This window comes from Phycodurus eques, chromosome 3, assembly GCF_024500275.1.
Source record: "Phycodurus eques isolate BA_2022a chromosome 3, UOR_Pequ_1.1, whole genome shotgun sequence".
In the NCBI taxonomy this organism is placed as follows: Eukaryota; Metazoa; Chordata; class Actinopteri; order Syngnathiformes; family Syngnathidae; genus Phycodurus; species Phycodurus eques.
Genome location: NC_084527.1, coordinates 3,674,904 through 3,698,067, shown reverse-complemented (window position 1 = coordinate 3,698,067; position 23,164 = coordinate 3,674,904). Strand labels below are relative to the sequence as shown.

The following is a 23,164-nucleotide window of genomic DNA, read 5'->3' as shown; positions in this document are numbered from 1 at the left end:
GTGGTGGTTTCTTGTAGCGCAGTCGTTCTTAACCTGGGTTTGATCGAACCCTGGAGGTTCGGTGAGTCTGTCTCATGGGTTCGGCAGAGGTCAAGACACACACGCGTATGTGTGTATGCGTGCGTGCGTATGTGCAACCAAAAAGCAGATTTGATTAAAGTGTAGCTTTAAAATAAACATAACGTAATGTCAATGTATTTTGTATAGTAAAGGACAGTCACTTTACTTTATTTCGACTATTTTTACTGACATGACTCAAATCTAATCTTCTCATCAAAGGCGATGTACTAATGAAAGATTAAAAAAAAAAAAAAAAAAAGTCAATTTAATGACTTTTGAGATCAAATGCAAAATCGAGGAAGGGAAAGTTTACCTCTGTAGATTTGGCAGTGAAAACACAAAGATGAGGAATTCACTATGCTTTATCTGGTGACTAGAGGATTATTTGATGTATGGTGGTAAAGGTGCTAATCTCGGGTATCTTGGGTACAGTTGAGTGAAGGTGCCCTTACACCTCACTTCGGGCCAGGAGCCCACATTCCCCTCTGCTGTCTCGCTGCTGAGGGGGAGCAAGGCTGATTATATGCTCATTACTCCAGCTGAGGAGAGAGTGGGTGTGGGAGGGTAGCAGCAGGCTGTCTCCCCAGGCCTGCAGGCTTCCCATGGCCCCCGACTCCGCACTAATGAGAGCAAGGGGAACGGGTGGGCACCCCCGGGGGTCCAAGGATTACTGCCCAGGGCGAAAAGGGAGCCAGAAAGAGACCCAAGGAGATGATACACAAGTCGCGGCTGCTTAAGCAGACATCTACTCATTTCCTGACGTGTTGTGCATTATTTTTTTCTTCTTATAATACAGTAGAAAAGACCTCATTATAGGCTCCTATAAATCTTGTATAGTATACATTCAGCCTTTTCAGTCTACTTGTAAAGAGAGATGCTCAATAGTCTCATATCCTTCTATGTACGTAAATAAATCCAGGAGCTACTCCATAGCATGGTTTTCAATACAGACTGCGCTATCAGGAAATACAACATTATCGATTACTCATCGCAGTGACAAGTATAGTATTAGTCGGAATTTTATTACTGTGTTACTTCTGGTGGTGTAGAACAAGGAAGAATACTGTAAATTGGAAATCTAATGTTTGGTAGATAGGAATGTCATGGAAAGGCCAGTCCTGTCACTATGCAGATTGGGTCCATGGGGCCTCTATGCTAATCAATGCCTCCTTTGGCCTGAGAGCCTCAATTATTCAATAGACAGGTTTGTTTAGCATTCAGCGAGTATAGGCCTCTTTACACTCCCGCGGTCGCGCGGCCGACAACACCCGCATTGCATCAGGTGACCGACGAATTGCCCCGCGCAGCATCTCTGTGTAGCTTGCCGCGCACCCGACAAATATAGTTGCTGTGCGTCAAACGCCGCAGAGATCTTCTCTCGTGATTGGTCCGTTTTAGTCATATGCTGTGATGACGTACCAGCGTGCTCATTGGTTCTACATACCATCTACGCCGCGCATCGAGAAGGCGGCGGCGTCATCATCATGATCATCTGATCATCTAGGTCCATTTGTTCTGTCGCGGTCGCCATTGTTGTTGCTTTGTTCCTTCTTACTGAAAGGAAAGTAAAAACGGCGACCAGAAATGGCCCAAGAAAATGCTGAGGAAACTCCACCCTGTGGTGTCCTAGCCAATACCAGCCGTAGCGACACCCCCGATTTGGAGGAGAACTGCAGCACACTTTCAAAACAGCGCGCGTGGTTTGCGCACACGTATAATGGCAAACTACGCGTGGGACAGCCGCAGTGACGGTAGCGCGGTCGCCGTCCGTACGAGTTTAAAGAAGCCTTATTGCATTTGGTCGTAACGATGGTAGTGGGAAAACTGGGATGAAGGGAATTAAGGCCTCTTTATACTCCCGAGGTCGCGCGGTCGACAACGCCCGCATTGCATCCCGTGACCGACGAATTGCCCCAGGCGGCCCCTCTGTGTAGCTTGACACGCACGCGGCAAACATTGTTGCTGTGCGCCGAACACCGCGGAGATCATCTCTTGTGATTGGTCCGTTTTAGTCACATGCTGTGATGACTTACTCAGCGTGCCCCTCGGTTCTAAATACCATCTACGCCGCCCCCTTTTCGATCGTTTTTGCAGCATAATTAAATGTATCATCTGGTCATCTAGGTCCATATGTTCTAGCAGACACTGTTCCACGGTCGGCATTGTCATTGCTTTGTTCCTTGTTACAGAAAGGAAAGTAAAAACGGCTACCGGAAATGGTCCAAAAAATGCAGAGGAAACTAGCCAATACCAGCCATAGCGACGCCCCGATTTGGAGGTGAACTGCAGTACATTTTCAAAACTGCGCGCATGGGTCGCGCTCGAGTAAAAAGGCAAACAGGACATAACCCTAAGCCAGGACAGCCGCAGTGACGTCAGCACGGTCACCGTCCGCGCGAGTATAAAGAAGCCTTAAATGTTTCCGTGAGGATAATGGACACTAGGCAAACAACACACAAACCCCAAAAGCCCTCATATGTGTTTGTGTTCAACTTGCTGCTTCTTTATGAATAATCCATCAAATGAGCTTCAGGCCAGGTGATGCAGTATGGGGAACGTTTCATCCTTTCGGTGGTGGCTAAGCTGGACCTGAGAGTAGAGATGCTGATATGAATTATAAGCCATTAAGGCTGATCTGATCAAGTCTGTTCACGGCACTCATTGAGGTCGTTACGGCACGTGCAGTAATTTGCCTCAAAGGCCTTCTCTCTTTGTCAATAGCCTTTGCTGTTATACTTGATTGTTGGAAGCTGTGACTCTTTAATGCAGTAAAACTGACCAGTGTCTGACCCCCAGATGCTTATCAGATCACAGCTCAAACATGTGTAGCGCTTCCCTTGACATTGGTGTAAGAATTGAGCTCTTTGTTAGAGTGTTGTATGACTGCCAATGGCCAATACGAGACATGATCCTGTCAACATGTCAGAAGTCACTTAGTTACCAAATTCTTCAAGTAATTGAAGTGATACGGTCAAGAGGAGCATTCCTCATATGTCGTATGTCTACCTGCATCTGTCAACTCTTTGGGCCCAACAATGATTTATGAAGTGAGAATAATTCTAAATGATATAGCCTTATTTCAATCCATTTTGGCTGTTGCTTCTCCATCAGAGAGTTGTTCTTTTTTTAGCTTTAATGGTTTACTTTTCTCAGGATGATTTGCTGGCTGAAGATGGAACCCGGATAGGTTTTCACCTGTATTGGTGCGGTTAGCTCTCGCTGGCTGGCTTTTCATACCAGCTAACTAGCTGACGGCACAGGCGAATGACTTCCTGTCCTGCTTTGGTTATCCTGCTCCACCTTTCGACTCTTTTCCATCTGCCATGTGGTGGTTTAATCCTGCTCCATTTTCTCCCATTCAACTGTGGAAGCCGAAGTCCAACTCCAGCGTTGCTATGCTGGACGCCGTCCCATCTTTTCATCCTGAGCGCGCCTCTTACACACTCCCTACCCCTCTTGCTATTATTGCTTCTGTTTTGTATGTAGCGTAAAGTGTCCAGAAAAGTGCTATATAAATTGTATTTTTTTATTATTAGGATTAAAGGTATATGTTTACTTGCGTTTGACCAATACTCGTTCAACAACTCTGTGAGAGGAAGCCTGTGGAGAATTCCTTGTTTTATATTAAGCCGGGGGGAAACGGTATCCATCATGAAATCAAAGGCTCGAGGAGGAATGCACTGAATACTGATCTTGGGTCAATAGTCTTGCTGGGCCACTCAAGACACAAGATCCCACTTTAAAAAGGAAGGAACCAGTTCTTGCATTCTAGTCGGAAATATACAAGTCTTTTTTTTGTTTGTTAAAATACTGTTACTATTTTGTTACTGTGCGTATTAGCCAAACAAATGCAGAGGATTTAAGCTTGCGTCCCACAGATGCTTTGCTGATTTTGCTCAATTTAATGACCGATGGGGATTTTCACAGTTGGCGACTGCAGTAATATGATGCCAGTCTGCTCTTTATTATTCTAACCCCGGAATATTGCTGCCATTGACCTTTTCAGAGGCAATGACCAGACGTAAAACACACGTTGTCTTTGACGAATGGCAGTATTTGGAGTGGTTGATTTTAAAGACATAGGACACGGTCAGTCTCCCTCTCACGTCCGCTTCCTGTTGGCGTTGACAAACAAGGCTTGGATTTTTCTCAGCATGCCAGACATTCTTTTCACCCTGTCTTTCCTGGAGTTTTGAAAGGCCTCTGAGCCTCCCACCCAGAATTGCCAAGCATAAAGACACACAAAGCTGCAGGGTTATTCAGTTTGTTCTAAGCTCTCTTCCCCATCGGCTGTTTGCCTAGTAATTCAATTCAGATGTGCAGGATCCAAAAACATGTTTGCTTGAATGAAATCCACCCCTCCACCCACATTGACTAAGGACTGTGCTTTTCTTAGCGCCATTCCAAGTTGGACAACCAAGCGAGGTACTGCCACCGCTGCCTTTTTAGTTAGCTTCAGAACGTCTTAGGGTGAGACAGATGTACGTATTTCCTCTGCATTGGCTGCTTTGCTTTTGCTTCTTTTCCTGTTAAAATTCCTGTTACTATGTCTTATCTCTGCAGGACCAGTCCTTGCTGTTTTTAGTTACTGGCTAATATTTATGCACCACTGCAGACTTGTTTGCAGAAAGCACTTCTACGTAAGAGCCTAGTTTCTATCGGCCATTGTCGATACCATCTGGTTCCAGGTTGCTTGTTATATGTGCTACCATGTAGATGTTGATATTTAAAACACAGCTCATGTTACATGTGGTTTCCTTTGGACACTTTTCTTGTGGGTCATGAATACTACTGGATGAAGCTGGACACTGGAATAATATCACCTACAAAAATAAATTAAGTCAATTAAGCCATTGACACATTAACATTTAGGTTTGAGCCACGATTAACTCATTACTCTCGCTTTTTGATTGTAACTGTACATTTCAAATATTAATCAACACTTATTCTTCTTCTTTTCCTTTCGGCTTTCTCATCATTTTCCATGTAAGCCTATTTCCTGCATCCTCCTCTCAAACACCAACTGCCCTCATGTCTTCCCTCACGACATCCATCAACCTTCTCCTTGTTCTTCCTCTAGCTCTCTTGCCTGGCAGCTCCATCCTCATCATTCTTCTACCAATATACTCACTATTTCTCCTCTTGATGTGTCCAAACCATCGAAGTCTGCTCTCTCTAATTTTGTCTCCAAAACATCGGACCTTGACTGTCCCTCTGATGAGCTCATTTCTAATTTTATCCAACCTGGTCACTCTGAGATCGAACCTCAACATCTTCATTTCCGCCACCTCCAGTTCTGCTTCCTGTTGTCTCTTCAGTGCCGCTCTCTCTAATCCGTACATCATGGCTGGCCTCACCACTGTTTTATAAACGTTGCCCTTCATCCAAGCAGAGAATCTTCTGTCACATAACACACCTGACACCCTCCTCCACCCATTCCGACCTGCTTGGAGCCGTTTCTTCACTTCCTGACCACACTCACCATTGCTCTGGACGGTTGACCCCAAGTATTTAAAGTCCTCCACCCTTGCTATCTCTTCTCCCTGTCGCCTCACTCTTCTCCCACCACCCCTTTCATTCATGCACGTATATTCTGTCTTACTTCGGCTAATCTTCATTCCTCTGCTTTCCAGTGCATGCCTCCATCTTTCTAACTGTTCCTCCACCTGCTTCCTGCTTTCACTGCAGATCACAATGTCATCTGCAAACATCATGGTCCACGGGGATTCCAGTCTAACCTCACCTGTCAGCCTATCCAGCACCACTGCAAACAGGATGGTGCTCAAGGCTGATCCCTAATGCAGTCCCACCTCCACCTTAAATTTGTCTGTCACACCTACAGCACACCTCACCACTGTTCTCTTGCCCTCGTACATGTCCTGTATTATTCTAACATACTTCCGCATGCAGTACCACAGTTCCTCTCTGGGTACTCTGTCATAGGCTCTCTCTAGGTCTACAAAGACACAATGTGTATTCTGACCTTCTCTATACTTTTCCATCAACATGCTCAAGACAAATAACGCATCTGTGGTACTCTTTCTAGGCATGAAACCATACTGTTCCTCGCAAATACTCACTTCTGCCCTGAGTCTAGCCTCCACTACTCTTTCCCATAACTTCATTGTGTGGCTCATCAACTTTATTCCTCTACAGTTCCCACAGCTCTGCACCTCGCCCTTGTTCTTAAAAATGGGCACCAGCACACTTTTCCTCCATTCCTCAGGCAGCTTCTCACGCGCTAGAATTCTATTGAACAAGCTGGTCAAAAACCCCTGAGCCACCTCTCCTAGATGCTTCCATACTTCCACAGGAATGTCATCAGGACCAACTACCTTTCCATTTTTCATCCCTTTAATGCCTTTATAACTTCCCCCTTGCTAATCATTGCCACTTCCTGGTCCACCACACTTGCCTCTACTACTCTCCCTTCTCTCTCATTTTCCTCATTCATCAACTCCTCGAAGTATTCTTTCCATCTATCTAGCACACAACTGGCACCAGTCAACGTATTTCCATCTCTATCCTTAATCACCCTAACCTGCTGCACATCCTTCCCATCTCTATCCCTCTGTCTGGCCAACCTGTAGAGATCCTTTTCTCCTTCTTTAGTGTCCAACCTACCATACATGTCATCATATGCCTCTTGTTTGGCCTTTGCCAACTCTAACTTTGCCCTATGTCGCATCTCAATGTATTCCTTTCACCTCTCCTCGGTCCTCTCAGTGTCCCACTTCTTCTAAGCTAACCTTTTTCCTTGTATGATTTCCTGTACTGTGAGGTTCCACCACCAAGTCTCCTTCTCTCCTTTCCTGCCAGAAAATACACCAAGTACTCTCCTGCCTGCCTCTCTGATCACCTTGGCTGCAGTGGTCCAGTCTTCTGGAAGCTTCTCCTGTCCACCAAGAGCCTGTATCACCTCTTCCCGAAAAGCTACACAACACTCGTCCTGTCTCATCTTCCACCACATGGTTCTCTGCTCTGCCTTTGTCTTCCTAATCTTCCTCCCCATCACCACAGTCATCTTACACACCACCATCCTGCGGTGTCTAGCCACACTCCCTCCTACCACTACCTCACAGTCAGTAACCACCTTCAGATTGCATCACCTGCACAAGATGTAATCCACCTGCGTGCTTCTACCTCCGCTCTTGTAGGTCACCCTATGTTCCTGCCTCTTCTGGAAAAAAGTGTTTACTACAGCCATTTGCATCTACCACCATCTGGCCCTCCACGTTCCTTTCCTGGATGCCGTACTCACCCATCACTTCTTCATCACCCCTATTTCCTTCACCAACATGTCCATTACAATCTGCATCACTCATGACTCTCTCTCTGTCTGGGATGCTCAGAACTACTTCATCTAGCTCCTTCCAGAATTTCTCTTTCACCTCTAGGTCACATCCTACCTGTGGGGCATAGCCACTAATCACATTATACATAACACCCTCAATTTCAAGTTTCAGCCTCATCACTCAATCTGATACTCTTTTCACCTCCAAGACATTAACCACTTACTGGTCTACCACACTTGCTTCTTCTAGTCTTTCTTCTCTCGGTGGCGGACGTTGTTAACCCGGGCCACGGCCGATCCGGTATGGAATTCTTTGGATGAACGCTCATATTTGTTCGGCAAAGTTTTAAACCGGATGCGCTTCCTGACTCAACCCTCTGCTTTTATCCGGGCTTGGGACCGGCCTACAGTTTGCACTGGCTTGTGTCCCCCATAGGGCTGCATTAAATATTAATAAAAACTATTGGGATTAATTACTTTAGATGAAAAAATACTGATTGAATTCTTAAATCATTCGACAAGCATAGCACGATGACTTGAACATATCTGCCCTCAACCCACAGAAAACAGGTCATAATATTTTGTTATTTTATCAGGCTGAACTCAAAGGCTGTTTTGAGTTGAAAGTTGTGCCTTCAAACTCCAAGATATGTTTAGAGCACACTATTGGCGTATTCCAGGCTATGCAATATTAATAGGCATCATTTCAAATTCTCTCTGAACTGCTTCCCAAAATGTGTTGGCACCCAGGTCTAGAGGTCTCAAACAGCCTTCACAATATAGGGAAAATTCCAGCATATCGCACACAAGAACAACAACAAAGTACAACTCAAATATACATGACATGTGGCACCTGGGATTCCAACCAAGCAAGTCCACAATACTTCTGGCTTGAAGCTTCATCAAAGCTTCCTTTTAGTTGTAGAAAAATAAAATGTTTCTGCTAAGTATACATCGCCCTTAAATGCTCCGGGTCTGGGGAAACTCAAAAATCCCAGAGCAAAGTGATCTTAATATAGCCATGTTTAACACCAGTAAATATTTTCCTCTCTCCATCTGGCAACACCAGAATCAAAGTATCCTTTAGAAATTGAAGAAAACAATTTGCTTAAGATTTAAAAGGAGGAAATGGCAGGGCCCTCCTTAAAAATGGCAAAAAAAGTAGCATGGCAGAGATTTGGAACAATTCTAAGCAGCGTGAAGCAAGAGCGTGTACAAATGCGCTCAATGCAAACCTTGTTCCCTTGCAGACCTCATTGGACAGACGAGAGGTTGGGAAGGGGGAGGGGAGGAATATTGAAGAAAGGTTAGTCTGGATGAACAAGACTCTTTTCTCCCCTCCTCCCCACCCCTTGACCCTCCCATGTGACAAGTTGAGCCAACAAGTGCTCTATTCAGCAGGCAGCCAGAGAGAAATGACTGCCAGGCTGAGCCTTGCCTAATGAAAGTAGACGCTGGTTGTTGTTATTAGCTTCATCCTCATTGGAGTGGTAACACTGGTCAGATCTGGTAAAGGATCCCCATTTTTCATCATGATGCAATGTTTGTGTTGGGGGGTGAACAAAAAAACATGCCAGGGCTTCAATAAAGCCAGGTGTTATCTCGGGACTTAGTGTTCTCCACGAGGAAGTTGGAGTGTTTTTGTGAGATTGGGGTCATGCATAGAGTATCACAGTGTGGCAGTGTAATCCAGCCATTCGTGTTTATTTCCCACATGCCCGTCAACTTACTGCTGTCAGACTGAGTGGGAGATAATGTCTCCAGTTGTTTACCGGCATTAAGTTTACCTTAGCCCAATTGTTTGTGGGTTACTAGTGTGACATTTGGACGTGGTGGTGCTGTTGTTTTTCTAGTTGGGCTGCACAAACAGTTCTTTCCTCTGCTAAATGGTTGTAATGGTCTTGGCATGTGTCTGCAAGGCTTTTTAAGTGTTTTTTGGTTCTGATCCAGATTGCATCAGCGGAACGGTCAGACAAATGCTGTGTGCATGAAGGCCTTTCACAAATGAAGACTTATTCCTTTGATTATCAAACAATACCCAATTGCTGTAACATTTCCTCTATATGAATTCCATGTTTTCATATGATTCTAGCCAGTGATCACTTCCTAAACTTGGTCTATTCTTTTTTTTTTTTTCTTGCATCAACAGTCGAATAAAGTTCCTGTGGTGCAGCATGCCCACCACGTTCATCCGCTGACACCCCTCATCACCTACAGCAATGAACACTTCTCCCCTGGCACGCCACCATCACACCTCTCTCCGGAAATACTTGACCCAAAGACAGGTAATGCACTAGTTGGTAGAGTGTAAGTAAAATGGTCTGGTCTTTAACCTGAATTCATGTTGGATACACTAAAATAAAACTCTCAATTTATGTTACGTCACAACTTGAAAAAAAACAAAAAACGTAGTCTGACCTCAAGAAAATGAGGTAGGTTGTCTAAATCGGCACAACCCTTCCCACTCTCTTTGTACTGAGCTCATGAATCAAGTGTGTTTATTTACACTTGAGCAAAGCTGTTGATTTTAAGAGTTTTCAGGAGAAGAAAAAATAGCTTTGTTGGGCTGGTTCACTTTGAGATACATTTTCTCCATTTAAAAGTGGTTATTAGGGGTGGAACCCTTTTTGAAAAGCGTCCAAACGGTTCGGTTCAACTGTTTCGGTTCGGTCTGCATGTGTCCCATTCGGTTCATAGGCACGCTACACAACTCTGTGTTTTTCATATTTAATCATGTGGCAAACCGGTACAGTAGCGGTTTTGCCATACAAGATGGCGGCGTGCATTGTTGCTACAGCGCATTGTCATGACTCCCCCTTGAGTTCTAGGCAGGACACGACATTGCGTCATAGACTTCCAGCGGTGCAGCAGCCAATCATATTGCAGCGTGGCGCGTCCTGCCTCGTACTTGAGTGGGACTCATAATAACGCCTAGCGAGATCAAAGTACCTCCTGCCGAGTCTGTATCTCTCCAACACAAGATCTGTGGTACATAAAATGACGACTTTGAATTACAACTCGCTGGAAATCGATACTTACTGAGGTGTTTTGATTACCATGGAAACTTGCCTTCAGCCGAGGATATGTGATGCTTGCATGCAGCTAGCAGGCCCCCTTAAGAAGTGGGAGGCATATACACCAACTGTTAAAATTCCTTCACCGTTTACCTGATTTAGATGTAAAATTACCCTCAAATTAAAGCTGAAAGTCTGCAGTTATAGCACATCTTGTTCAATTCATTTCAAATCTACGGTGGTGGTGTTGCGAGCCAAAAAGATGAGACCGGTAGTGTAGAGATGAAGAGGTGTATGGAGTGAACTTTATGCATGAGCTGAGCTGATTCACATATGATTATGATCAGGTAAATAATAATAAAATAATAAAAATAATAATATAAAAATAAATAAATAATAATACAAATATTTAATTTGAGCTTTTATTTAGGTGGGTAATGACTAGATGAGTGTTTTCAAACCAGTGTTGGAACCAAGGCACCTATTTTACATTGGAGAAACCTTGCGGTATACCTACAAACAAAAATATCATTAAAGTATACATACTGAAATAATGACCTTGTCTCAATTTACTCACAAATGTAATGTGAAATTTGGGATTGTGTAATTGAACAAAAAGATGGTGTATTTTCAGGAAGCCATGATTTATTCTGTTGTATGAATTGCAACAGGTGGAAATAATAATTTGAATAATTCAAATTTTAGACAGAAGCGTAAACATGTACTAAACTGAAAACCGTGACCACAAGGCCGAGGGTAGGAACCGAACTGCGGATTTTGTGAACCGTTCCACCCTTAGTGGTTATTGTTTGAATCTGTTGTCAATTCCACTCTCATGCTAAGTGAATGGTAGCTCTAGTTACGTTTTTTTCCCATTAAATTACCAGTTTGAAAAGAATGTGTCACTTCAGCAGCTGAACTGTACTCCACATTTTAAAAGTATTTTTGTGTGTGTGTGTGTGTGTGTGGGGGGGGGCATCTGTAGGTATTCCTCGGACACCTCACCCATCAGAACTTTCTCCGTATTACCCCTTGTCTCCTGGTGCAGTTGGTTCTATTGCCCACCCGTTAGGCTGGCTCATGCCACAGTAAGTTTCTCACCACTCGAAAACGTGCAATGTTTAGTGCAATATCCATCTTGTGTTACAATGCAAAATATGTGCTTTACACTTCAAATAAATAAAACAAATAAGTTAACAGTTCCTCACAGGAAAATAGGGCCATATATGAATTATTCCAGGAGTCACGGAATTGTTTGCCACGGTGCTTTTCCACAAGCAGGGGATTTGAGTTGATGAGTAGGGGATTAGTTCTGCTGGGTTTGCTGTCAGCTGTGTGTGATCCACCTCACATTTCCATCACATTCTCCTTCTATCTCCTAGGCAGGGCCAGCACATGTACTCCATCCCTCCTGGGGGATTCCGTCACCCCTATCCAGCACTAGCTATGAATGCATCCATGTCCAGGTGAGTGGATCGAATTCAGCAACACGCTCGCCTTCCCAATGAGAGAAATCTTATAGTAATCCCTTGTTTTTCGCGGTTAATGTGGACCAGAACCTCCCGCGAAAGGTGAAAAACTGCGAAGGTGAAACCCCCCCCCTAGGAATTTTCATGTATGTGGGTACCAGAATGTTTAAAATTTGTAAACAGTATTTATACTTTACATATTTGAGACAAAGATTACAACAGTACACGTATTTACTTAAATCTTTAATTATAAAACCTTATACAGTAATTAACATTCATCAACATTGCCTTCTGAGAGAGGCGAAGAGGCTTGCGCTGGTGGCGGAGGAGAGGCTCTCACTTGACTCGTAGAGGCTTTACGTTCACTCGGAGACTCTCCTGCTGGAGGCGCTGATGGTGTAGCTGGGATTTTACCTGGGAGAAAAACATGGTGATGGGTAGTTGTTGTCTTTGTTTTTCCTCTTGCTTAAAAATTCCCCTGTACTAGGACATAACCCCGTCTCTTATTACGCGGAGTTACCACACGTTTCGCTTCCTTATTGAAGCAGTTTTGCAGATGTTTGCTTCCTCTTTCTTTATGTGCCGCACTGTAGATTCATTCACGCCATGATGGCGTGCCACAGATGCATAACTTCTGCCCTCTTTGATCATATCTAAAAGTTTCACGTTTTCGCTGATGGTCATCATCTTCTTCTTCCTCTTAGGCGCCCCGGAAGAAGCTTTCGCAGGGGCACAGCACTTAGGCAGCATTGTAAGGGCTTAACTAATCAAAAAAGGTTATCACGAACGCAACACTAAGATACACTATGCGAGACAGTCAACAGCGTGAACGAGACTGGCGAGACAGAACAAGGGAAGATGCCGGGTGAGGTTGCGATGATGCGCAGCCAATCAGCTCACGGGATAAATCCACTCGTGCTCTCATTGGTCGATGTCGCGCCGGGAACCAATCACGCCCCTTGTATGAGTGCCCGTGGCATGCACAGTACAGTACAGACATGTACAAAGCCTCTGAGTCAACTCATCTCTTTGTTTGGCATGCAGGGAAACCTCTCTCGTGCATCAACATGAAACAACGCGTCTTTCCGCAATATGGCTGCTGATATGGCTGTAGCTTTTAATTTTTAATTTTTGATGAATTTTTTATTTTTCTATTATGAATATTTTGGAAAAACGCATTGCATTTATTGCAGGTAATGTAGGCAATTAGGTATCCTAATTGTAAAACGGGAAAAATAAAATAAAAAGGAAATAATAGGTAAACATGAGATTAGTGTTTGTGTTTGTGATCTCGCTGTGCAGTCTGGTTTGGTGAAACAACTGTACTATTGTAACAATAATAATAATAATAATAATAAATCAAATTTGCCGGCACGGTGGACGGTGTCTCATCTGCCTCACAGTTCTGGGGACCGGCCGGGGTTCAAATCGCTAGCTGGGATAGGCTCCAGCAGCTCGCGACCCGCGTGAGGAGAAGCGGTAAAGAAAATGGATGGATAAATCTAATTTGTGTAGCGCTTGTGAGGATAAAGCGGTATAGGAAATGGATGGATGAATGCATTTCTCAATACCTGTTAGTGTGGCTTTGTAGTCTATAGCGTACAGTACTGTACTGTAAGATCTTGTAACGTGATTTGATAGCGAACAGTGTGTAATTTCACTTATTCTGTATTGTACTGTATTTATTTTCAACCACACATTGAAAAAAAGTAAATCTAACTCCATTCTGGGGCTAGAATGGATTAATTGCACTTCCAGTCATTTCAATGGGAAACATTATCTTGGTTCACAAACGTTTTGGTTCATGAACAGCATGACGGAACGGGTTAAATTCTTGAACTGAGGTTCCAACTGTAGTTGCCACTTCCATGACAAGTTTGAGTATTTACAGAATGTGTAGAATAAATGTCAGATATGACATTTCAATGCTGATGAGTTGAACCATTAACATAACATAATTAAGACTATGACAAAAATTAGCTATGACAAAATGAAGTAAACTACCAATGTTGTTAAGACTGAAATGGAAGTAACGCCTTCCAAAGACTGGTTTAGCTTCTTCAGTGGATTAAAGAAATGAGCTAAAATATGCTAAAGTTCTGAGTCGCGCCCAGGGTTTTGTGGCTCGCTACAACATACATATTGAACAAAGACTCAATCAGGACACAATCACAGATTATCTGAAGCAACACAGAGTAAACTCTGACCCTCACTCAAAATGGAATTGCGGATAGCATTATGGTGATAGTTGAAAAATACATTTGAACAAAAAAATATATATATTGACCGTTGTTTTGCGCTTGGTTCCTGTCAAATTATTTGGAGTATTATATATCTTGGCAGACTTCAGTATCGACTGCTTTTACTTAAACACTTCATGAGTATGCATTCCTTTTTCAGTGAAATAGTGAACTTGGCCAAATCTCTTCCAAACCACTGAAACAATCTCCATGTTTAGGCTAACGCTGACTCAGTGTGCATTTTACAGTTAAGCTGCTGACTTTGCATTTTAACTAAGCAGAGAAACAAGCTTTTATTGTATCGTGTCTGTGTCATGATACATTCGACTTTGCAAAAAGACAAAATCAAGGAATTGTCCAATCTAAATGGCCCTCATGATAGTTGGGTTATGGTGCCTAATTTTCTCCACAGAGCTTCATTGTATGAATCATTGGGGGGGGGGTGTACTTTTGTTACTTTAAAAAGGTGTTCTGTGTGCAAGGCTGTTAGAACACTCTCCCTGGTCTGGAACGTGGCAAGGAAAGTGGTTTCAGGTGTCACGGCCATGCTGTTGCTATGGTAGCAACACACTTAACTTTCTCTTGCCATTGCTGAATAAAGGGGTCCTTTGAAAAAGTCTTTATTTGAACAAAAAAAAGCCAGCATGTCACTCATTGTGTGTGTATAAATTTAGTCTAGACAGACACAGATGCTTAGTTTTTAAGTTTTTCTCAAATGTGAGAAGGAGATATGTTCTGGTATGTTCAACGAACCTTTTCATGTTGAGTTCATGGCCTTTTTGTAACCTCCTTCACCGCCTTTTCTTCCTAGTTTGGTGTCCAGTCGCTTCTCCCCTCACATGGTGACTCCTCCGCCTCACAGCCTCCACCAGACCGGCATTCCCCATCCTGCCATCGTGTCGCCGGCCATCAAGCAAGAGCCCAACAGCGACAACACTACTCCATCGATGCATGCGTAAGACAAACGAACTTTCTGATTTAAAAACCCACCAAGCATTTTCTGTCACAATCAATATAATCGCTCCAATGTGTTGGATCAGCAGGAAATCTCCCATCCCTCCCAAGAAAGAAGAGGACAAGAAGCCTCATATCAAAAAGCCTCTGAATGCTTTCATGTTGTATATGAAGGAGATGAGAGCCAAAGTAGTGGCAGAGTGCACTCTGAAAGAAAGTGCTGCCATCAACCAGATCCTTGGAAGACGGGTAAGTGGCCCCGACAGAGGTAGTGTGTGTTTTATCTTTTGTCCACTGGGATGTTGACTAAACCTTTGATATACGCTGGCTATTTTTCTACAGTGGCATTCCCTGTCACGAGAGGAACAAGCCAAATATTACGAGCTGGCGAGAAAAGAGAGGCAACTCCACTCTCAGCTCTACCCTGGATGGTCAGCACGAGATAACTACGTGAGTCAGACAATTCCATTTCACATCACAGCTCAGAGTCAAGGTGGATCTGCGCACAGTTAACCACTGTTTTTTCTTTGTAATGTGTGCAGGGAAAACGGAAAAAGAGGAAGCGGGACAATAAACCTGACTCAAAACCAGAAGGTAATGAGTCGGTCACTTATATTTCCCTTCCAAAAGCAGCAACAAAGCTCAAGCGCAATGAATACTCTGAATCTACTTTTTTTTTTTTTTTAATCAATTTCCTTCACTAACTCTACTTTCTTCAATCTATACTTTGACAAGCAGCTTATGAGGTACAGTGCCAATAGTGGCAGGTATGTCTGCTGTTATGCAATAAATATTATAACGTCAGAAGGTTGCCCAAAGTCCAGGGGGCCTTCCACATTTCAGTGTATCATGTTTTTAATCATTCATGTGTACCAGTTGATTCTTGAACATTTATCACTTTGCGAGTTGAACATTTCATTGCTACCACCCCCATTGTTTTAATAATCACTCGTTGACTTCTGTCAGTTGGCGGCATTGAGGGACGTGTACCAGTTTTTAAGCCAGCACCAGATCCATTATTCAAACGCCTCCGTCTCTCCTATGTGTTCCTCAGACTTCTCAATAAGAAGCAAGAAACAGTGCGTTCAGTACCTGCCCTCCGAGAAGATGTGCGACAGCCCGGCGTCGTCCCACGGAAGCATGCTGGATTCACCCGCCACCCCGTCCGCCGCGCTGGCCTCCCCAGCCGCTCCTGCGGCCACTCACTCCGAGCAGGCCCAGCCTCTGTCGCTCACCACCAAACCGGAGGGGCGCATGCCCCACCACTTCTCTGTACTCGGAAAAGCTTCGGGAGCCACGTCCTCCTCGTTCTCCTCGTCGTCATCCGTCTCCCAGCCGACCATTTCTATCCCGATTGGCACTTCGGGTAGCCAGTCGACGACACCCATCCTGAGCCGGCCGATCCCCTTCGCGTCTCTGCACCCTTCCATGCTCTCTCCGCCCTCGTCTTTCCATCAGGCGGCCCTTCACTCCCACCATGCCCTCTTCCAGTCACAGCCCTTGTCCTTGGTTACCAAACCAACTGAATGAATCTGCAAAAACTTTTTTTTCTACCATTTATTAAGCTGTATATTGCTTTTCTTTAAGATAGGTAGTAGAGCCACCTTTTTCTCTCGATAAAGAAAAGGAAGAAATATTATTGGTCAATATTTGACTGTTTCCTTTTCTACATCTCTCAATAAAACAAAATGTATTTTTTGTAAAGTTCACCGCAAAACCTGTTTTGTTTTGTTGCATTTATCCAATGAACCTCTTGTATAAAAGAACCAATGTACATACAGTTTCTTTATAAAACAAAAATTGAACAAAAACATATTCTTTGTAGCCAAAATCTGATTAATGTTAGCATTGTTTTTTGTCCTTGAGCTGGCCAATAATTTTGCAGCCCTTTTTTCAATTCATGAGTGTGTGACCCTTCTTTGATATGTTAAATAAACATTTGAAATGGTTTCTTACAGCAAATGTTTCCTGTTTTTCAGGTTCATTTAGTCCATGTGATTTAATAACATTAATTTTTATCATTTAATGTAGTTAGGATTAATATTCTCGTGATCACAACAAAATCTTTATTGATGAGTTGTATAAAACTCAACTTAAATTGAATCACGGCCTCGAACGTCATTGCGTAGCTCTGAAGTGGAAACGGCTACCAAAAAGTCTTGCTGATGCTGCCACACAGTTTAATGTTTAATAAAACACAATTAGTCAAACCACACTGGATAATAAGAACCTGAACCAGGCTGACTAAAATTTAAGGCTGCAGTAAACAAATAAAATCATAATGAGCATCTGCTCCTTCTCAACATACAAGTATAGTGTCCCATATCAAATGACACGAAAGGAGGTCCTGCACTGTCCCGGCACAGCAAAACCTGCTTGGGATCTCTGTTCGTCATGCTCTTTTACTGCATCTTGATTCACCATTTGGCGAGCAGCTTAGGCTTTAATTAATTCATAGTTAATGGGCTGTAGCCCTTGGGAGCTCATTAGGCATTTCAATTAGTGAAAAACACACTAGGTAGGTTACAGTTTTTGGTGCCTTTGGAGATGAGGAGTTATGCCAGAGATGGGCCAATTATGCCGGAGCAGGGGGACTGACCTGGACAAACACTGACGTCCCCCAACGTCTTTTAGTAACATCAGTAACAGTGGGGGACATTTGCGCTGGAAAATCACCCCATTAAATATGTTGCCAATGAAAGCACGTTATCCTTTATTTCCAAGTGGTTGATACAATCAATGAGATACAGTACATTGTACGTAGGCGCCTGTTCACAATTAGGCAATCTAATGTGATGCAACAAGTGCTGTATCAAAAAATATATTAATGCACTGTCAGAGAAGAATTAATTGAACGATATGTTGTCAAATTATCATAATGAAAGATGTGTTAAATTGTTGGATTCCTTCACGAGCATAGAAACACCTGTCAGGAAGATGTATTACACTACTGCAAACCACAACCACATTAATAAACAAAATTACAAGTTCTCGGACCGTGCCAATTAAAACCAGGCATTGGGAATGTACAAGTACAATTGTTGATACAGCTCTTCTATCGGCTCAAGGTTACATGATCTGATTACTAGATCTATTGAGCCTTTTTAAAACAAATCATGACTAAAACTACCGATCCCCACCGCCCCATTTAGTTTTCAGGCAAATATCACACATAATAAATCTTAACATGCTTTTTTGCTATCTTTCATTCAAAGCAGAAATGTGATGCCACGGCTGCTGACCCGAAGTCGCTGTCACTTGAACCTCATGATCTGTCACTTAAATCATAGGTAACTAACCAGTTGTCAAAACAGTCGGCAGCTCATGTCACCTGAAGGCCACACATGGAGTGGACTAAGCCAGATGTACCCTTGTTATGAAACCGTATCAAAAGCAACTCAAAATATGCTGCTTATTTCAGGATGTTCATTTGGCATAACATAACCGCAAAAGTCATACCATTAGGTACACTTGTACGATTGAAAGATATCTGATATGAGACCTCTATCAAAGTATCTGCCTGCACAGAGATGATAATGATACTACACTTTTATGGTTAATCCTCTCAAAGATGAATTTTGCAATATGCTTCCTGTGGCTGTTGTGGTTTGCTGTGGTGTACAACTGCACCACTTTATATTGAGAGCACTTATTAATATTTTAAATACTATTTTAGTTACAAGAGAGGAGCAAACTATTAGAAACAGAGTGTGCAGAGTGTCATTCACACCAGACATCCCGAGAATATTTCGGAACAGAAAAGGTTGTGTAAAGAGCCATTTATTTGCCATTTTAAGTGATGTTTTATGCTCTGTTATTTTTATTGTATTGCTTGATTTCTTTTCAACTATGTTTGTATGGTGACCCTGACTGCTCTGAAAGGCGCCTATAAATAAAAATGAATTTGAAGAGGAATGGTCCAAAATTCCTTCTGAGCAACTACTTGAAAAGTATTATCGCTGCCAAAGGAGGCTCAACCAGTTATTAAATCCAAACGTTCTCCTCCTTTTTCCACACTCCACTGTGACGTTTACATGTTGTGTTCACTCAAAACATGGAAACATAATTGTTTGTGTGGTATTCGTTCAAGAATGTCTGTTGTTGTGACTTACATGAAGATCAGATTACATTTCCTAACCAATTTTTAAAGCAGCACGTCATTATGAAGTTGAAAAGCTCCGCAGTCCGATCTCTGAGTAATAATGCGTCCAATCGCTGCACTGCTCAGCATCTGTCATAAAAGCATGAGTCAGATTTAGCCGCTGTTCGTATTGCTCATTCGATTCTTCCGATCGCTTGCCAGGGTTATTTATTTATTTGTTTTTTTGCAGTCACTTTGATCTTCAATTCAATCCAGGTTAATCCCTGCCGACATAGGCTGCCCAATATTGCACCCAGCGCTATCGAGATGTTTGCACGTGCATACCGCTGTGTATCTACTGCAAGTACTGGTGCGAAATTGGCTGACGCACATTAAGATAGGCTTCATCAGAAAAGGCCTTCCATCGACCTTATATTCTTATAAATAACAGGATGCTGTGTTTGCATCACATCTGGCTCCCCGGAGTGAAATGAATCGATTGTTTCTGTAGCAATCTCTGATCTTAGCACGACTCAGCTGCTGCCTTTGTGAAGCTAGGTATGGCTGGCTGTGAGTTTAACAACCTTGTTAATGTATTATTCATACCCATTTGACCTTAAAGATAGAAATGCTAATGTTTGTCAAGAATGAGAGGGATTATTGGACTTTTCAAATGTCAAATAGCACAATTAAGACATATTCATTACAAGAACCAAGGTCCCTAACACCCTGCTGGGATGTAAAACACCCAGAATTAACATTAGAAGACCTACCTTATCTCATCTCTTATTAGCTCTAGCATACATTTATGAAATGTCTATAATATAAGTTAGTAGTTGTAATTGTGTTCAGTGGAAAATTTTTCATCGTCACTTTTCACGAGCCACATGCAGTAGTACTTTTTCAATTTTCTAGTTGTCTTTCATAAGACATTTACCTCGTTGAACTGATCATGGCTGCTAATATGGCTTAAAAAGAAATATCTAAAAAGACATAATAAAATAATGTATAACATAGTTTTATCGTAGCTCAGTATGGGAACCATGCATGCTAGCAAGATGCATCCATAAAATAACGAAAATCTAACAAAAAGAAGGCTTGATGATACATACCAGTGTTATGCATATTGGAGTACTTTACATTTTAAACGGAGGTACAGAATTGGCATTTATAGAATGACAGTGTGCTGCCTGCATAATATTTCTTATTTGTTGATAAATCTAAGACGGCAATAGGCAGGGAGGGGCTGGAGGATATCAATTAAATGGAGACTGAAGCATCGCTGACCTTGTGTGCCTCACTTCACAGAACCACACAGAAGTCCTTTAACATGATTGTTACATGCAGTATTTGCATTTGTCAATATGAGCATCCAATCTCTCTTCAAGACCCAATAAAGTCATTTTTGGTGATTTGTTTCGAAATACAGATTTCAAGATAAGTGCTGAAAAATGTGCAAAGACTGAGAACAATTTAGCATTGAATTGTTGCGATATAGAGTTCAAGTCTTTTGCACCATCTTTGTTGTACGGATTTTTGGGGCGGGGCTAAAACGGGCCCAGGTGCGCACTTGGGGTTCTGGCATGAGTGGGCGCCCCCCGCCCCCAAGCGCCCTCTTTCCATCAGTGACTATTTGGCACAATTGCCACTTCCTTACTGATAATAACTAAGCCGATTTCTACCACTACAGCGTGCAGTTAGCCATCAAGCTATGCCTACAACCTGAAAAGAAAAACATTTTCCCTGAAGGATTATATGTTTTGTGGAGCCGGGAGAGAAGGCGCGTATTTGATTGACAGCTGATAGACAGAATGACTCGGTTCTTCACAATTTTGAAGGCTGATTTTGCATAACTGGCTATTTTTTTGAATTCACTCAAACTTGTCAGCCTTGTTAACCATACTCTTCTCTGTGGTGTGTCAAATTTACAAAACGTAAAAAAAAAAAAAAAAACAACAACAAAAAAAACTAATGGCCGAAAGTCTTAAGACTGCTGACTCACCTGATTTTCTCCAGATGCATAGCATGTGAAGACACAATCAATGTGCTTGCTTGAGGACAATAAGGCATTTTGGGGATGGATTCTGCTTTCATTGGAAGTGCCCAATCTCATCGATTGGCAATGACCTATGGCACCGGTGTCAAACTCAAGGCCCGGGTTTTATGTGGCCCGTGAAGTCAAATCATGTGTGCCAACTTCCATGATTCTTGTTAAAATCTGCATCGAAATTTCAAATAGACATATATAATAAATGATAATGTTGCGCTACTGCAAGCATTTTTGTGTTACCAAACATGAACAATAGTTGAAAAAGCCATTACCCTTGATTTCTGATTCCAAAACTAGTTCATAAATTTCATGTGTAAATATGATGAGGCCATTAAAGATTTTTATGGTTTCACAGTCATAACGGCCCTCTGAGGGAAACCGTAACTACAATATGGCCCGTGACAAAAATTTGTTTGACACCCCTGACCTATGGGGTCCCTCAAATGTCAGTTCTTGGACCCCTCCTGTTCAACCTGTATATGCTACCCTTGGGTCAAATTCTTCAGAACTTTAATTTTGACTATCATAGCTATGCAGATGACACACAGTTCTATCTAGCAGTGTCTCCAGATGACTACAGTTCAATTGAGGTGTTGTGTCACTGTCTAAAACAGATAAATATCTGGATGAGTCAAACTTTTCTTCAATTAAACCACAACAAAACTGAGATAATTGTTTTTGGCAATAAAGAAAAGAGAATTGCTGTAAATACCTGGAGTCACTCTCTTTAAAAACCAAAGACCAAGTTTGGAACCTCGGTGTTTCAACAGTCATATCAAATCAATTACTAAAACTGCCTTCTACCATCTGAAGAGCATATCCAGAGTGAAGGCTTTGCATGTGTCAAGCAGACCAGGAGAAGCTCATCCATGCTTTTATCTCAAGTAGACTTGACTATTGTAATGGTCTTCTGACTGGACTCCCTAAAAAGAGCATTAAACAGCTGCAGCTCATTCAGAATGCTGCGGTTCGGGTTCTGACTAGAACAAAGAGGTCAGAGCATATTACTGCAATTCTAAAGTCTTTACACTGGCTTCCAGTCAGCTTTAGAATAGATTTTAAAGTTCTGCTACTGGTCTATAAATTACTGAACGGTTTAAGTCCTGAACACATGAATGAAATGCTAACGGGATATAAACCGAGTAGGTCTCTGAGATGGACAGACTCAGGTCAAATAGTGGAGCACAGAGTCCAAAACAAACATGGTGAAGCAGCATTTAGCTATTATGCTGCACACAAATGAAATATGTTCCCAACAGAAGTGACAGCCCAAGTGTGCATGTTTTTAAGTGCGGGATAAAGCTCTTCTTTTCCCCCCATGCTTTTTAGAGCATTTCCACTTTTTACATGATATTTCTTGCACTGTATGCTGTTATAATTGTATTTTTATTTTATATTCCCCCCCCCCTTTGTTTTAAATGTTTATAGGCTGTTTTTTTGTTTTGTTTTTAAATGCTTTTAATCATGTAAAGCACATTGAGTTACCACGTGTATGAAATGCGCTATATAAATACATTTGCTTTGCTTTGCTTTTCTCGCACAAAAGTCTCTGCTCTCCAAAACTGTAAGGACGTCCTCAAAGAAGTGGCTCCTGACAGCCATGACCCGAAGACAGGAAACACTGCAGTAAATAAAATGCAGGCTAATCAAGTATCTCTCTCAATGATGAAGTTCTATGGGATGGAAACACATTATCATGTTAAATTAGTGGAAAAGGTGAGGAGCGTTGAAACAACACAAATTGCTTGAAAACATTCCCCGTGCAAACTGAACACTAGTCGTCTTGTCCCAAGTCGAAGACTCGTAAAAAAAATATAAATAAATAAAAAAATTGACTGACGTTTCCTCATTTCCTAGGGTGCCGTCCAAAATGGCGACGGCGTCATACCAGTGACATCTAGCGGCTAATTTAATACTATTGTTCCATTACTTCTGGCTCCAGACTGTAGATGTCAGTAAAGAATATTTTACGTGCGTGCGGAGCAAACTCAGCACAGAAGAA

At 42.4% G+C, this 23,164-nt stretch overlaps 1 protein-coding gene across 2 annotated transcripts in view; it reads left to right on the top strand.

The window, feature by feature from the left end:
- tcf7l1b (transcription factor 7 like 1b) overlaps positions 1-16,740 on the top strand; it is a 40,119-nt gene extending 23,379 nt beyond the window's left edge. Inside the window, exons 5-12 of one of the 2 annotated variants that reach the window (XM_061671475.1) lie at positions 9,504-9,639; positions 11,354-11,456; positions 11,751-11,834; positions 14,889-15,032; positions 15,121-15,280; positions 15,374-15,481; positions 15,574-15,625; positions 16,086-16,740. In XM_061671475.1, the coding sequence (XP_061527459.1) occupies positions 9,504-9,639; positions 11,354-11,456; positions 11,751-11,834; positions 14,889-15,032; positions 15,121-15,280; positions 15,374-15,481; positions 15,574-15,625; positions 16,086-16,561 (1,263 nt within the window). In that variant the 3' untranslated portion in view covers positions 16,562-16,740. Of the gene's footprint in view, positions 1-9,503; positions 9,640-11,353; positions 11,457-11,750; positions 11,835-14,888; positions 15,033-15,117; positions 15,281-15,373; positions 15,482-15,573; positions 15,626-16,085 lie in introns of both variants that reach the window. The other variant, XM_061671473.1, reaches the window with a different exon arrangement.
- Positions 16,741-23,164: the final 6,424 nt, after the last annotated feature.